Source organism: Rhododendron vialii, chromosome 5a, assembly GCF_030253575.1.
Source record: "Rhododendron vialii isolate Sample 1 chromosome 5a, ASM3025357v1".
NCBI lineage: Eukaryota > Viridiplantae > Streptophyta > Magnoliopsida > Ericales > Ericaceae > Rhododendron > Rhododendron vialii.
Window position 1 is genome coordinate 35,599,911 of NC_080561.1, and position 16,428 is coordinate 35,616,338.

At 36.1% G+C, this 16,428-nt stretch overlaps 1 protein-coding gene across 1 annotated transcript; it reads right to left on the reverse strand.

The window, feature by feature from the left end:
• Nucleotides 1-583: 583 nt before the first annotated feature.
• LOC131327062 (catabolite repression protein creC-like) lies at nucleotides 584-8,550 on the reverse strand. The gene is made up of 11 exons (XM_058360055.1): nucleotides 8,021-8,550; nucleotides 6,951-7,265; nucleotides 6,733-6,841; nucleotides 6,547-6,640; nucleotides 3,682-3,769; nucleotides 3,485-3,568; nucleotides 2,802-2,895; nucleotides 2,599-2,686; nucleotides 2,322-2,427; nucleotides 2,144-2,236; nucleotides 584-1,364 (listed from the first exon to the last, which is right to left on the reverse strand). The coding sequence occupies exons 1-11, from the start codon at nucleotides 8,201-8,203 to the stop codon at nucleotides 990-992; spliced, it is 1,629 nt and encodes a 542-aa protein (XP_058216038.1). The 5' UTR covers nucleotides 8,204-8,550; the 3' UTR covers nucleotides 584-989.
• Between the last annotated feature and the right edge of the window lie 7,878 nt (nucleotides 8,551-16,428).

Here is a 16,428-nt window from a genome sequence, read left to right on the forward strand (position 1 = left end):
AGTTCACCACCACTGCTGCCCAACCAAACACCTTTTAATGGCCCTGTTTAGGCTAAACCTATACCATGTGGCTAAGCATTCATGTTCTGCTGTGTAAGTGTTGTATGTGGATACTCAGTAATGACTCCCGTAACTAATTTCAGACCATGGCAGCCACAGAGCCCTTGCCTTTATTGTATTCCCTTGTACCTTTACTGTATTCCCTTATCATGGTTATGTTTCCGGCCTAATCTTATTTGGGTATGGATCTGTTTTAGTTTGAAGCAGAGAATTAACTGGCTATTGACAAGGCTTGGGAGTTCAATCTCATTGGGAATTAAGAACTTCCTTGGAAATGCTCAGCACTAGTTTATCTCGATTCTAAGTACTGTAATCGCACCCCTTTTCCCTCTGGATCTCCGAATCTTGTCCTCCGACTGCATTTCGACAGCAAGTTTTGGGTTTCACATCCCACACAGCAAGCAGAAAAGTTTATCCTCTCTCTCTCTCTCTCTCTCTCTCTCTCTCTCTCTCTCTCTCAAGGGGACATTACAACTCGCAACACTAAGACTCAAACCAACAAATAGCATGACAATTCTGAGCATGCCAGAAGATGGGTAATCGAATACTATTAATAGAAATTTACTACAACTATCGAATGCCAATCCCTGAAAAAATACTAACAATAAGATGAGAAAAGCTAATCAACTCCAAAGAAGAAGGAGGAGGAGGTCAATCAAAACAAAACCCTACAAACAATAATACACTTAAAAGAACCAACTTCCGTTATTCTGCTCAGGCATCTTGTGATCAAATTAGACAGATACTTACAGAGTGGGGTTTTTGCAATCTCTTCTCCACATCATAGCGCAACAGATATCGTCATTAGTCTTCATGGCCACCAACTTCCAGTTTTGTGCAAACCAACCAGATGAAAAGACGAGACCGACCCTCACTTCAACAGAATTGTACGTTTCCAGTTTGTCTAGATAACGAAGATCCCTATTTCGTCATTGTCTGTAGCTAAATTGCTTTTCCTTCAGTGTGGTATTTAGCAAAGAGTCCGAACCGTTTGATGATTGGGCTTCGGAAAATCCGGGTCTCGTCCAAATCTTGATGTGTCCATCTCGGCAGACACTAAGGACAGATTCCTGAGTGAAAATCACACCTGATAGAGGCTCAGTGTGGACCCGGTGCGAAACGACTGGAGAGAGCTTCGGAACGTCTCGCATGCTTGGGGCAGGTTGTAGGGTTCCCACTGGGCAGGCACTGTCCCAGTGGGATGACTGGCTTCCGGTGCTGAAAGTGGGGGACCCGCCGGGAGCTCGGCGTAGGGGCACAACAATCTCTTCCACCTCCAGGTCCCAGAAAAGTAATTGTGTGTCCTGTATAACACCATTGAGTGGTGAATGACACGTCCTAAAAGACACTAGGCAATCAAATAATGATAGTATAGAATATCAAAAAAAGAGAAATCAACTGCTGAACAAGACCGTGCAGTGCCAAGCTCAAGTTTAGAAATTCCAGAAAATGGAAGTGAGCAAGTATGGCTGTCTTCGGATCATGGATTTGTGGTGGGATTCAACCATGGCTGTCATCTCTATGAGCATCCTATCTTCGGTTGCATCAATCCCATCACAAAGTTCTTCCAAGCTACACCCTCACAGATGGTATATTCAAAAAATTCCATCAACACTAACAGGTTTTTGTAACTCTATTAAAGGAACTGACAAACTATATCCTAAAGGATGGTATCTGTGGAATTCCTCAAATCTCACTTTGATGTCCAATGTTCAAGGTAAAAAGCCCAATAAATCTCGTAAACGTCATTGCCCAGTCACTATTAGGCACCATCGTACCATTCAGCTTGATGTATATAATCGACCGCAAATAATTCTGCAACTACTAGTCGGATGCGGACAAAAATAAATAAACTAAACCAGCAATAACCACTGAGAACCATCACAGCCTGTATGGAGTTCTATAGGTACCACTTGTCAGTTGAGAACTTCACAGATAAACAGACATCCGAAAGTCAAAAATGCAAGATACATGTACTGATTTACGTACTAGATGACTAGGGACCGTATAGCCAATAATGCTCAACACAACAAAATAAAACAGAGAAAAGGAAATTATGGGAGTACGGATCCAAAAAAGATACCTGGCCAACCGAACCAAACCGGTACATGACATTTTCCTCTGAGCCATCTGAATTTGGTGGTGACCAAAATGAATCAAAAGCCACTCCACTGACCTGCCACCCTCCACTTAAAATGAATATAGAACTCATCGTTATTGAAAAGAAACTCTAAACAGATATCATTTATTTAGAGACTTACCCATGAGTTGTGTCCCTCACCCCATGCTACAACCTTCCGGTTGTCCATACTCCAAACTTGAACTAGATCATCTTCACCTCCAGTCAAAACGTACTTTCCATCCACACTGTTGAGTTGCACTTTTTGTCAATTACAATATTTCTCCAAAAGTGGGTTTCAAAAGTTAGTCTAAAAAGAGCACGTTGGAACAACAGTATCACTTCGTGAAAAAGAAAGGAAAACCTTCAAAACTAAAAAGGTGCAAACATATAGTAATCTCTAATGGAGAAAAAATCACCTCCAAGAGCAACATAACAGAGCCCCATAATAGCTTTTGCCACCACATATCAGTTGTTCATTTTTGTAGTCAAATACCCGTAGATAACCTACATTCATTGATTGGTTAAAATTTCATGTGTCACTAACAACTAAAAACAGATTAAAGAAAGGACAAGGAAAGGGCCAAACTGAAATAAGCTACAAAAGGAAGGAAGACAATACCATCCCGTCCAACAGTAGCAATATAGGTCCCATCTGATGAGAATGCAATACTATTAATTGAACCTTGGCATATATGCCATCTAGCAATTGGGTTCTGCATGAAACCACAGAAAGTCAAATCAATAATGGAAGGTGGAAGCTCTAAACATAGATCGTCACTACATATCCATCTATTGGTTATAGGATAAAGCATTAAAATTTCACGGCCTCCCTTCATTATGTTTATGCTACCGCAATCCAAAAGACTCAATAATCAAGGAAATAGGAATGAGCTATGTGACAATCAGCATGTCGATGTCCATTACGAAATAATAATCACGTCTAAACTTAAATAAGTAAAGGCACTGTATTCATTAATGTTTTCAGTAAGTAATTTAAAATTCACATATTGTCAAGAGGGTACAATGTAACTGGGATGACTGTAAGCAAGTTGTCACATGTTGCATATGTATGTTACAATTTTAGTAATTTAGTTATGAAATATTTTCGCTTCTTTTTTTGCTAATATGTTTTCGCACACCCAGCCAATGTAGAAAAACTTTCTAAAAACACCTCAGATACCAAATAAAAACAAGCAAGCAAATCTGAGGACTAATACGAATCAATGACAAGAATATATTTCAAATAGTTTGGGAAACATGTCAATATTTTTTTTTGAACGGCGAGGAAACATGTCAATATACCTTACTGTAACGTGCATGTGCAACAGAAAATTGAGTTTGATCCTTGATGACAGGGAATAAAGGATCACCAGAACCTTCTTTGTTCTGAAAGGAAAGAAAAAAGGGACATTATAATAGGATACAAATCTGTTCAAAGCACTTCTAAGCATATAATTCAAGAATAATCTGATAACTGTTTCCCTATATACACGGCTTGCCTTTTCATACACATAAAAATTTCCATCTGCATGAGCAACGATGAAAGCTCCATCCCCATTAGGCACCCAAGCAATACTTGTACAACGACTGTTGCAAATAAGGCAATAACTTAATCAGACAAGAAACCTTGTATAGACTTCTACCACATAGTTCTTGATTCTTCATATAGGAACAATAAATATTTCACAGAAGCATAAAATTATTGTACACAAAACGTAATTCTGAATTTTCTGTTTCCTGATGAAAAACGATACAAGCTAGACACATTCAATAAGGGTCTTTTTAGTAATATGTGGCTAGAACTCCATCCAAACGAAATTAACTCTCTTAACTAGGATTCAACACCTTGAAAGTTATATCCATGAGTTTCAGGATAAGCTCACCTGTACTCTTTCTTCTTGGGATAGCTTTTTTACTGGGGAAAATAAAAAACCCACCTCAGCTCTTTCCTTTGGATTAACTCTTGTGTTGATACTTGATAAAGAAATCATTCGATCCACATGGATTGCCACGTCTTAGAGAAGAGAGATTAAATGAAGGATAAGATTAGATGATTGGCTTGTCAAGTTCCTTTACGAATTCAATCAACAGGAAAATAACCGGTTGTTCTCAACGAGATAGCTAGTCACTAGCCTTCCCTACTACAAATTAGGAAGCAAAATAATACTTAAGAGCAGTAGCAAAAAGTGGCAACCAATGAGGATCAAATAGGTTTCCTCCACGGACAAAACAACTCAACCAATACAGGGACCTGAGATATTATTGAAAGAAAATTTTCCAAAATCTCGTGAACACGGGTATGCTTACCCTGAAACTTTATTTTTTACCCTGATTAAATAGAGTTCTTATCTCCGTATCTGCTCTACTAAACAGCTCTTGATTCCATGTTTTAAATCTATGAAGAGTTTGGGCTTTTTTGCCAAACCAAAACCAAGTTTGGTATCTACTACATAGTTATCCCACTATGCTTTCACCATTTCTTTGAAACTGGATTCCCTAACCCTGGTTAACTAATCCATATCCTTTATTTCATCTGAAATTCTCATGACATAGAAATCAAAACTTTTTACACCAAGGGTGATTTCAACTAGCACTCACTGCTAACAATTCTGCAAGACACATAAGTCTTGCATCTTCTTCTTTTCAGAGCCCATAAACAGCTGAAAGCCCTCTTTTGTGCTTTCCACTAGAAAACAGAAAAGAAAAACCCACTCATACCATCCTCCTTGGCAAACACCCTGTTGTGCCTCCACAGCCCATAAACACCAATAAAGCCCATTGTTAAACAGTTTTCCATCCTCGTTCCTTGAAAACAAACACAAGAATCATTCAGTCTTTGTATAGCTATTTTGTAAATTCTTTTACCAGGTCATTGAGACCCCTCAATTCCAGCAAGTTGTTTTGACTAAGGTTGTATATAACAATATACCATTCCTTGTGGATTCAAGCCCCTTAGTGAACTCTAAGGTTTTCTACTCCTTATACTTCAAACTCTATGTATCGTGAAGGCTTCGATGAAATAACCAATTGCAGTTTCTAAATTTCATTTTGAGTTCCACGTTTATCAATAAGTCTTTATTTCACCTGGGGTTAGCACCTCTATTTTGATCCATTGTAATTATTACTGTTCCATTTACGATGTTCCAAGATGAATATTATCCCCTAAAATTACTAATAGGATGAGCAACAGATATTTGCAGTTCATTTCTCTTCATACTCAGTCAGTTCATTTCCATGACACATGGACCTTTGGTCCATTACCGTTAACAAAGTTGAATCAGGGCTACAACAATTTAATCTCTTCTTCAGAAATCCTAACCACAAATATAGGGGAAGCTTTAGGGATTAAAAATGATATTATCCTACTGTAGCATGTACCTCCATTACTTTCCTTCACATAAGAGTCCAACTGGAAGTATTTATCAATATTTCACCACACGATTGCGCTTGTGTATATCCAGGATTGATCTTAGTGAGACTAACTTTCGGGGTAAAATAGATTTCTCATGACAATTCTGGATGTCAGCCCAATGGCATCCCATTAGGAATAGGGTGGAAAATATAGTACTCTAATGAATCCAGATCTTTTAACACAAATAACAGCTTTTGTTATAATTTCGTGACTCACTTATCATACTATAGCGTCGCTACTTGACTAGGAAATAAGACGTATACTACAACATCACTACTTCACTAGGAAATAAGACTTACTTTGGTTTGGTTTCTGGTATCATTCCTAGAATGACATAATATCACTTCACAACAGGATTGCACGTGTTCAGTGACTTTGCAAATTTTCTCATCCCCCACCCACTCCTTATCCGTTACCTGCTCTACCGTTACCTGCTCTACCACTAAATTTCAATTTTGATACTCAATCCTCTACCTTCTTCTCAAGTCGATTATGACTTTTCCAAGTACGATTTCCATGTCGATCCACAAAGCCAAGAAGCCCAACGGTAATACTGAGCTTGGAGTGAAACCACCTACAGATGCGAAGAAGACTCTTTTAAACTAAGTTGGCAATATCACCTATCTGTCATGCCTTTTCTTCCCTAAATTGACTTCACTTCAGAATAACTGACATGATAATTTACACCAATAATCAACCTTCATGCTGAGAAACTAATCAAACCAATGAGACCATCTTCACAGAATACAGGATGAATGATCAGAAATCATGTATATCAAAACATGAACATTTTTCATCAATAAAAAACATACATTATGAGAGAGTGCTGAAACTGATAAGACAATCCTCAAGTAGGTAGAGAGAGAGAGAGAGTAGATCATATATCTGAAGATTTAGCAATGTGGCAAAATGGAGAGTGATCAGAATAGGGTAAGGATAGTCAAGGTCTTGCCTATTGTTAACACAACCATCTTTGTTATAATGCTGAGCTCCAACGAGCTTCTTCCCAACATCTTGTAGTTGTTGTCTCAGTGACACTGAATAGACTGGAAAAAAAAATAATGCACGAACCGAATTATAACTCACAAGACAAATTGCTTGTCAAAAAGACAAATTATTGAGTAAAAGAAGACTTTACCATCCCCGGATATCAACCCAATAAGCAAATCATGCCCATCCTTAGCATCCGGGTCAAATGCATGGCAAACAGGATTTGAATTACTAAAATTTATTGACTTTAGGGGATCCTGCATTGAACAACCAAGTTTTCAGGACTGAATCCAATAGGACAAACGCCGGGGGGGGGGCGGGTGGGGGGGTGTGGGGAAGGGGGAATTTACACTATAACCAAACTACCTTATCTTGAGAGTTCAAATCGCTAATGAAAATTGCATCACCGACATTGAACACCAAGTAAGTTCCTTTGCCATCGAAATTTGAAGTACCAACAAAACTATTTGAACTTGACGCTCCCAGTGATCCAACCCTACTAGAACCACTTACAGTCTTACTACCTGCACCATTGCCTCCCACAAAACTAAGTGCCCGACTCCCATTCCCACCACCTAAGAACCTCGCTGCCGCTGATCTCACACCACTGCTAACGCCCATACTTGATGAAGTTGACGGTGGGGCCTGCACTGGCTTATCCTTGAGAGGAGCCAGGGTAACCTGACAAATAACCAGAAGCCATTCACAATAAACCCCAAATTTCTTTTTGGATTTAACAAAATATCTAAGCAAACTAAAGACATCAAAGAAAATGGTTTAGACAGCAACACCCTTACAAGGGTGAAATTTTTTATGTTCATCCAAAGCTGTTTGGGAATCGGAGCGTTACTAATAAATTGGTACTTAAGTTGTATTGTTTGTTGTCCGAGATCGAAATTGAATGTCATAATTAACCAAAAATTATCATTTCCGAGTGGGTAAATTCCAAACAAAAAAATAGACCCAAAGCATCCAAATTAACCAAAAAAGCATCCAACTTCCCAAAAAACAAAATTCAACTTGAAAAAATTAATCTTGCAACAAGGGTTGTGTCTCAAAATGAATTTGCAGTAATGGGAAATCGAGAAAAACCTGAGTGGTGATCTTGCCATGGGAATTTCACCAAGTGGAATTGATTCCAAAATTATCATATCCACGTGGGTAAATTCCAAACAAAAAATAGACCCAAAGCATTAAAATTGACCCCCACAAAAAGTACCCAACTTCTAAAAAAAACGAAATTCAAGTTGAAAACATTAATCTGCGACATGGGTTGTGTCTCAAAATGAATTAGCATAACCCAAAGCATCAAAATTGACCCAAAAAGTATCCAACTTCCAAAAAAAAAAAAAACGAAATTCAAACTGAAAAAATTAATCTTGCGACAGGGTTTGTGTCTCAAAATGAATTTGCAGAAATGGGTAATCGAGAAAAACCTGAGTGGTGGTCTTGCCGTGGGCGTAGTGAATTAGACCGGCAGGGTGTGTCTTCTCGTACTGGAGCTTGTACCGCCCTTCAGGGGTTTTGAAGTACGTTTTGAGGCCTGGCGACTGGGCTGCGTTATTCGCCGCCGCCGACGACGACGGCGGCATCATGGTGTTTGCACTGCTGTTCATCATCTTTATTATTATCAAATGCAACAATAAGATTACGACATTTCTGGGTTAGGGTTTTTGTTGTGAGTGTTTTTCAAACTGAGGGGTTCTTATGTCCGATAGACAATGGGCTCTCTCTCTCTCTCTCTGGGGGGTGTGGCTTTTGCGGATGGGTACCGGTGAGGGATCGATAGTATGGAATATTGGAATCTCTGGTATTGTGAAGAGAAAAAAGGTGGGTTTTTCTTTGTCAAGGGGATGATGATTTGACTTTTTTGATGGTGCCTATAGTCGACGGGATCGACGGTGGGGGCTTCTCTTTTTCTCTCCCCGAGGCGCCGTTCAGAATCATACAACTGAAGAAAAACTGATTTTCCTTTCTTTTACCCCCTTCCGGGATAGGGCGAGGGTCCAGTGTGGTTACAACCAGTTTGGTTTAGTGATGGACGATTTGTGGACCCGGGAAGGGCTCACAAAAATTATCGAAATTGTTCACTTTTTAGAGCTCGTTGAAAATATTAACCATGCCAAAAATCAAGTTGATTGAATATCGTTTGATATAACATTGAAATGCATTTATCTTCAAAAAAGTGTTGCACACTTTTTTCCATAGAAACTTAATGTATTAATAAATCATATCGAAATCCGATCAATGTGATTTTTTGCGTAATCAATGTTCTCGATGAGGTCTAAAAATTAACGGTTCCGATCGTTCTTGTGGGTCCAAAAAGGGCCCACAAAAGATCCATAACTAAACCAAGCTGATTGTAAGTTTGTAACCACACTTTGACTGGACCTTACCCTTCGGGATAAATAATTTACAAAAAATACTGTACTACTAGTATTCCTAAAGAATAGGAGTACTTGGTAAACATTTCCTACAAAATCTATTCCGAAAAGTCTAATGGTACCGACCAAATCCACCGAAATCGTACTGACGGTCAATCCGAGCAGTCAAAAAATTCTATAAAAAAAAATCGAGGGGATTTACGTGGGAATCAACAGCATCTGATATGTGTAGAGTGGTTGGATCAAGCACCCTATTTTTCGGCTCGGCACGATCGTCAGTACGATTTTATTTTTGGTGGGCTAATGGTCGGTACCATTAGCAGGACTCAATGTTTTCGAAGTCACCATTCGTTACGACTATTGGTAGGTACTGAAAATGTACATAACGCTATGCGGGGCCAACTTTTGGGTCCCACACGAATAATCCAAACCGTCCATTAATTTCAATATAATTTTTTGAGTAGTCTACAAAAAAATCAGCTCAATTGAATATGCGTAAGTGTTCAAACCAATTTTTTAAGTTTTTAGTCAGAATTCAGGATCCTAAGTTCTGAATAAGAATTTGGAAGATTGGATCAACCTATTAAACACATCCACTTATGTGCCCCACGAAAAAGTATTTTAAAATTTATGAACTGTTTGGATTATTCGTGGGGCACCCAAAAGTGGGTCCCGCATGCCGTTATGTACATTTCTGGTACCTACTAGTATTTTGATACTGCTTGCATTATTGGTCTCTATTTGTCAAGACCAAAGTCACCATAATTAGCATGCACGTGCATAAGCAAAAGCACAAACACGAGCAAAAGCGTGAAAGTAAATAGTAAACAAACTACTTTGCTTGATTTTTTATCTTATTATTGCCAAACATCAGCGGGGTTAGTAGATTAATTCACAGTGAGTTTCAGAAGCTATCATAACCTTGAATCCCAAATGCTTATGACAAAATTCGAATCCTAGCCTCGCATATGGAGAAGACCAGGAAATGTCAATTGGGCCAGAGACCATTAGCCACTATGCTATATTGACTTCTTAATGTATCCATACTTATGAGGCCCTTTTGGTACAAATTTGCTTTCATAAATGACCTCTGTTATATTTTTTCGTCGTTGTTTCTAGACAAGTAACATGTATGATGGTACTTTGCTCCAGTAGTCCATGGTGAGTAAAAACTGAGTTAGAGCATTTCCAATTCTTACCCTTTTTCATTCAAAAAATTGGGTAGAAATTTTTGTTAAAAGCTTGATTTGGGTAAGGCATCTCCAATACTAAATTCATACTTGTACCAAAATTTATTTTTGAATGGTACACTTGTTAGTTCTATATTCATTAAGTGTGACTCACATGACTTGTCATCTTATTATTGTATTTATGTATTATATTTATTAAAACTTGGATATAAGATTTAAGTTAATTACCCATATAATGGTATCTTTATGAATAGTTGCCTAATACTTTCTTGATGGAAGGAAGTCTAAGGGGTGTGACTATTGGAAAGGGTGCGACTCTATGTGAAGAGTCACATATTGGGTTGTGACTATTGGGAAATGGTCCCTGTCTATCTATATAAAGGTCTGTGATTACCATCAAGTTATGAGATTAACGTGATATAGAATAGACTGGAAATCCTATCCATTTCTCTCTAAACAAATCAGTGAGAGTTGTGAGTGTTAGACAATTCGGTTCAAGATCAAAATGGGGTCCAGATTTCTCAAGACTTAAATACCATAGCAGAAGGTAAGTATTTTTCCGCTGCATATTTATTTTGATTCTCCCATATAGGTTTATCAACACTTTTAATTAATGAGTGGCACACTTGTAATTAATGAGAGTAAAAATAGGCTTTTAAAAAATGGGTCTGAGCTTGAGTCCCCCTAAATTTGGGTGAGAAAAATGGGTAGAACTCAAAATGGATAGACAAATGGATATAACGTTGGAGATGGGTTTTTAAGTTTTTTACTCAAATTTTTGGTATGGAAAATAAAATGGGTAAGGATTGAAGACACTCTTACTGTGACTAAAGGGGCATTTCCACTAACAAAAAATACTAAAAACTTAACGCATTTTATCATCTCGTTTTCACTAACAAAAAAGTTTCAGCATTTTACCATTTTATTTTCACTAACAAATCAACAAAAACTTTTTGTGATACAGTAACTCTACTCACAAACTCATCAATAACTTATTCACTACTGGAAAAAACATGACATTTCTCAACAACTTATTCACTACTAGAAACATCTAACAACTTCACAACTACAAATAAAAAATCTACAAATTTTTCACTACCGGAACTAATACAAAAGGTACTGAGGTCACTCCTAGTCCTAGGAATGATATCAGAAAAACCTTGGCAATTTATCATATACTAGTGCATACCCGTGCCTGAAGGCACAACTCGAGCAATCAGCACACGCAAATCATTATGTGCTCACATGCAATATCTCTAGTGATGAAATTAACATAATCTAAACACTCAATGCATGGGCATTCGCTCAAGGCATTGGTTCAAGCACATGCCAATATAACATGGCATATGAAAACATGTCTAGATTTTTATCACAACACATTTTGACATGATATTGCTTACATCCCAAAAACCCAATCGTCTTCATAAAATCCACTATAACAGTTTTGAAATAAATAAAGGTTCATATTTGTCTCATATGACACCAATGATTGAATTTAGTGAAATAGAGCAACATCTAACTATTCAACCCAAATTAAGTAACATTAAGTAACATAAGGAAGCAAAAGAGATGACAGAATTGTGCCTTTGAGGTGGTTTCACTTGTACCTCCACATGGATTTCAACATTGCAGACTTTAATAGTTCAAGCTCCATTACCAAGCTCAAACTCCTAGGATTTATGCGGGAGGTTGCCACAGCAACCTGTATAAAATCAATATTTTTTCCGCTCATAAATACAATTTCAACCATTAAAACACTTTGCAAGTTGCTACCGTTGTTATGTTTGTTCCCTCATCCATGTATGTGCATGTAACAATGAAAGTCGAGCTACTTTTCAGAACCAGGTGCGTGGGGATCTTAGTCCTGAAAATTAATAGTGTGTCAAAATGAATAAAACCATCATCTTTCTATTTTTCTACCCTTTTTCATGATGAAACATGCACTCTTAATAATCACAATCAAATGAAGAGGAAAACATAAAGAACTAAAGTAAGAAGTCAACACTTGGATTTTTTTAATTAGATTTATAAAAAAAAAAAGCATGTTCAAAAGTATGAAAACTAATGGGCTGTGAGTACCTCTTGAGCAAATACCAATTTAACTTAGACCTTCTCGTTTAGCCAATCAACAAAATCTTCCTCTTCAAATAAAGGGATATCTTCCTGCACGATGGAGTGCAACCAACCAATTAAGAAAGAACAAATATGATAAGCTGCAAACCACAAAATAGGGAGACTGAGCTGTTAGCCTCGTAACAATGATCGTAACATGATTAGAGTTCCAAAAAAAGATTGAGAAAATGAGGAAAAGGTGGCAATATTAGAGTTTCAAGAAAAGAACTTTACGATAGAGTAGTCGATTTGAAATCCACAGGGAACTTTAAACAAAAAGAACCCCGAAAATAATATATTTGTGGTCTTGAAACACAGAGTTCCTAATAACCTTTGTGGTCATTTGTTGGCCTAATACATTGTTCATAAGAAAAGAAAATTAATCAAGTCTTCCAAAAAAAATAAAATTAATTAGTAAAATATTGAAAAACAAAGGAAAAGAGAAGTAGATAGGAACAAAAAAGTGTCAGTTGCTCTCTATGCAAAAAAAAAATCTTACTAACCATAACCATGGATATCAAAACAGAACCAATGGGAGGAAAGGGGCGTGTTGGGCGGAGAGTTGCAAACAAATCAAAATCATTCCATGTTTAAGGGTAAACAAATCAGAAACTCTTAGGTTATTAGAAAAACGTTTTGCTTATAATATATGTTCCTTTTTGGTTTGATTTGTTCCTTGTTAATAGCAAATAAAGTTTGCTTTCCATGGTAACGTACTGTAAGCTAGAATAGGAATTTTTTTTTTTTTTTTTTATGTGTGTGAATGTCTTTGTTTTGGAATGGTTACCTATTTAGTTCTCACTCGTTTCCAAGTTAATTGAAAACGTGTGTATTACATGGATTGCTAATTACCTATCCAAATTTATCGTTAGCCCTACTACCCGTTAATTTCAGCCGTTGAAAAGAAAAAATATGTACCGATCCTATGATCGAAAATATACATATTCAAAGACCACAATCCCATATTATATAGATGATCATATCAAAATTTCCTTATTACGTAGTCTTTCTATAATATAGATGCCCAAATCATGGAATCAATTATGGCATTTCTTTGGTCAATAAAATTTAATTTAAACTTACTCATATTTAGGTAGTCATATAGGATAGGTACGTATGATATACTTGCATGTACAATTAGTGCTGAATTTAGGTTTCGGAAAATGAAACAAAATCTATATCTATCTATATTACAATACACAACGGTTTTGCAAAATGTCTCTCTCACAATTGTCCTACGTAGCACATTGAAGGGCTCTGATTATATAAAGGGTTTGAGGGCAAAAATTCAATATATCCAAGGGTTATCATTTGTCTAGGTTCAAAAATTTGAAAACCCATTATTTTTCTCCCTTAATTTCTGATTCTTTCCTATTTCTGTGGCAAAAATATGAAAATTTGTTTTCCCTTTACTTCCCCTGTTTGACATTTCATTTCTCTCCCCTTCTCTTTTCCTCTCTTCTCTCTCATTCTTCTTTTTTGTAATAGATTGACTTTATTTATTCATTTTATTATCACAGCCTCTATACTTGACTTCATTTGTTTTCTGTTTTTCAATTGCTCAGGCTCGGGCTCATAAGATTCACCAGCTTTTCTCACCTTTCTTGATCGTGACCATCTACCATAGATGAAGTAAGTTTCCTTCTTTTCTTTGTGTTCAACAAAGTCTACTTTTTGAATCCTAAGTTTTTGAATCCACAATATCCAAAACCCAAACACTTCTAACATACTATTATATTCAATTTTTATTATCTTTTTTTTACATATTATTGCTTATGTATTTTTACTAGATGAGAACTGAAGCGCCATCCTTTTTTTATAGGTTGCATTGGCTAACTGATGAGTCAGATACAGAGTTGGTTGGAGTTTGAAGCTTAGAAAGTCTACAATTTTTTATAAGTGAGATTACATTTCTAGATGTTGATATTGCCTATGTATTTTTACATTCTGAAGCTTGGTTTATTTTTTTCCCCATAAAGTGTATTTTGTGATAACAGAGGTTTTTTTCCAATTGTGATCAGTAGTTGGTAGCGTGATCAACATACTGTGAATTCAAATGGCTGGCTATAAGTACCCTATAAGCACGGACACTACAACTGTTAGTTTTTTTGTGTTGATTCAAGTTAACTGGTGGATATACTTGAGCTATTATTTTTTTGTAGTTGGAATTTTGCAAAATGGGGCGTTGGTCTTCAAGAGGTTAGAGAGACAAAACTGGTGTGCATGGGCATGCACTAGTTAAATCAAAAGGAAGGAGATATGTTTAGTTTTCTCCCATATCAGGAAAATGTGTAAAACTTAAAAGGAAATCATCTTTAATGCTAACAATAGGTCAACATATAATTTGAAAGTTTGGAAAACATTTACATTACTGTAGATTTATTCATTAGGAAATATTCATTCGATCCGACGGCTACAATGTTAATAGGAAGTATAATCGAATGGTTGTGGAGGGTGCTCTGTTTGTATGAATAGACATTTTAGTAGAAAACCGCTCTGTTTTATAATATTGATAGATTAACAGTAACAAATAAAGTTGGTTGGATGTGTTGCTAGTCTTACGTATTTTTCAAGAAGACACAAGCTACATAAGTTCTGCTAAAAATTTTGAGTTTTTTTTTGTTTTTCCGTTATTCAAAATTTTTTCGCGTTTGTTAGTTTTACGTCTAACTTGTGATTTATTTTAAATAAAAAATTGTGATTTTTTTTCAAATATTTTTAGAAACATCCAAAAGAAAGCCCAAAAAATTAAAACTAACAAATACGAAAAAAATTGAATAATGAAAAAACAAGAAAAAACGCAAAAAAGCCCTAGCAGAACTTAACCTAAGTGTTGAGCATCTGCAATGAGAATAATCAAAATCAATAACCAAAATGTGCCACGTCAGCATTTGATTATCCATTTAGTGCATATTCAAACTTAACAAACTTTACTTCCACATTGGTTATTTTTGCATCCCTATAAAAAAAACCCCCACAATACGCAATGCACCTATGTCCAATTACAAACGAGTTCTAATCACGCACCCGACCACACCAAATTATTCTTCTCAATGAGACGATTCTAATGTGGGGTGTTTTTTAGTTTTTTAGTTTTGAATTTGGTTATTGGGTTTGATTATTGAGTTTTGGTTATTGGTAAAAGTTGTTAAGTTTGATTATGGAATGGGTGGAATTTGGTTATTTGCTAAAAGATTTGTAACTTTGATTATTTGTGAGGTATTTTTTTAGCATTCTTAAGTTTGCTTATCCATACCAATTTATTTATTACAATGTGGATGCTCTAATTAGTAACTAATTCAAAGACAGCCTTGAACTGGTAAGAATAATAGGAGTAATAAATTAATAATCCCCGCTGTCTCTAAATAAAAGTAAATCCAAATTCGGCGTGGCAGCACAATTTCCATGCGTCGCATTAGGCCCTCCAATCCCGTTGTCAACATTTGTGTGACTCTAAACTGTGTTCTTGTAAACTTATTAGTTCAAATTTTTTTCCAGTATTTTTAATTTTTCATAATCTTTTGTTTAGTTTTTGTTGTAATTTTTAAATTTAATTATTCGTTTCGAAAATGTATAAAAATATAAATCGATGTTAAAAAAAGTTCATTTAAGACGAGACTTTAGACCAAAAAGACATTTGTTTGATATTTTTTTCGACTTTAGTGATTTTTATTATTTTTGGTCATAATTTTACTGAGAACCTCTCATAGCTGCAGAGAAAGTCTAAATGAGAAAATATAGGATGGTCCAGGGTAGCGACACCTGAAAAAAAGACAGGGAAATCCCAAGTGTTCACTCTGATAAAAACAATAAAATAGGCCATGCAAAAAGATTTCATGAATTTTTTTAAAACGTTTTAGACTCATCTGAGGTATGAATAATCTAAAAAAATATCTGATAAATTTAACAAAAAATTAGAAAAGATGAACAAACACTCAAAACTAAAAAGAAAAATAAATTTACAAGAATGAGCCCAAGTTTTATTTTTTCACTTTTCGACAGTTAGAAATGTTCGGATCAGTTCATGCGCACTTTGACTAATTTCCACTTCAGTCCAGTCATAGGCGGCATGCATCCTGAGATTAGGAATTTACGAGAAATTTCTTTCTTTCTGATTAACTTTAAGAATCGAACCCTCGTCAATTGCGTGAGAAGCAA

Coding starts and splice junctions, on each gene's coding strand:
- LOC131327062 (XM_058360055.1), bottom strand. CDS start 8,203: ATGATGAACAGCAGTGCAAACACCATGATGCCGCCGTCGTCGTCGGCG. Junction 7,266..8,020: donor ACGGCAAGACCACCACTCAG/GTTTTTCTCGAT, acceptor GTTATTTGTCAG/GTTACCCTGGCTCCTCTCAA. Junction 2,896..3,484: donor CACATGCACGTTACAGTAAG/GTATATTGACAT, acceptor GGTTTCATGCAG/AACCCAATTGCTAGATGGCA.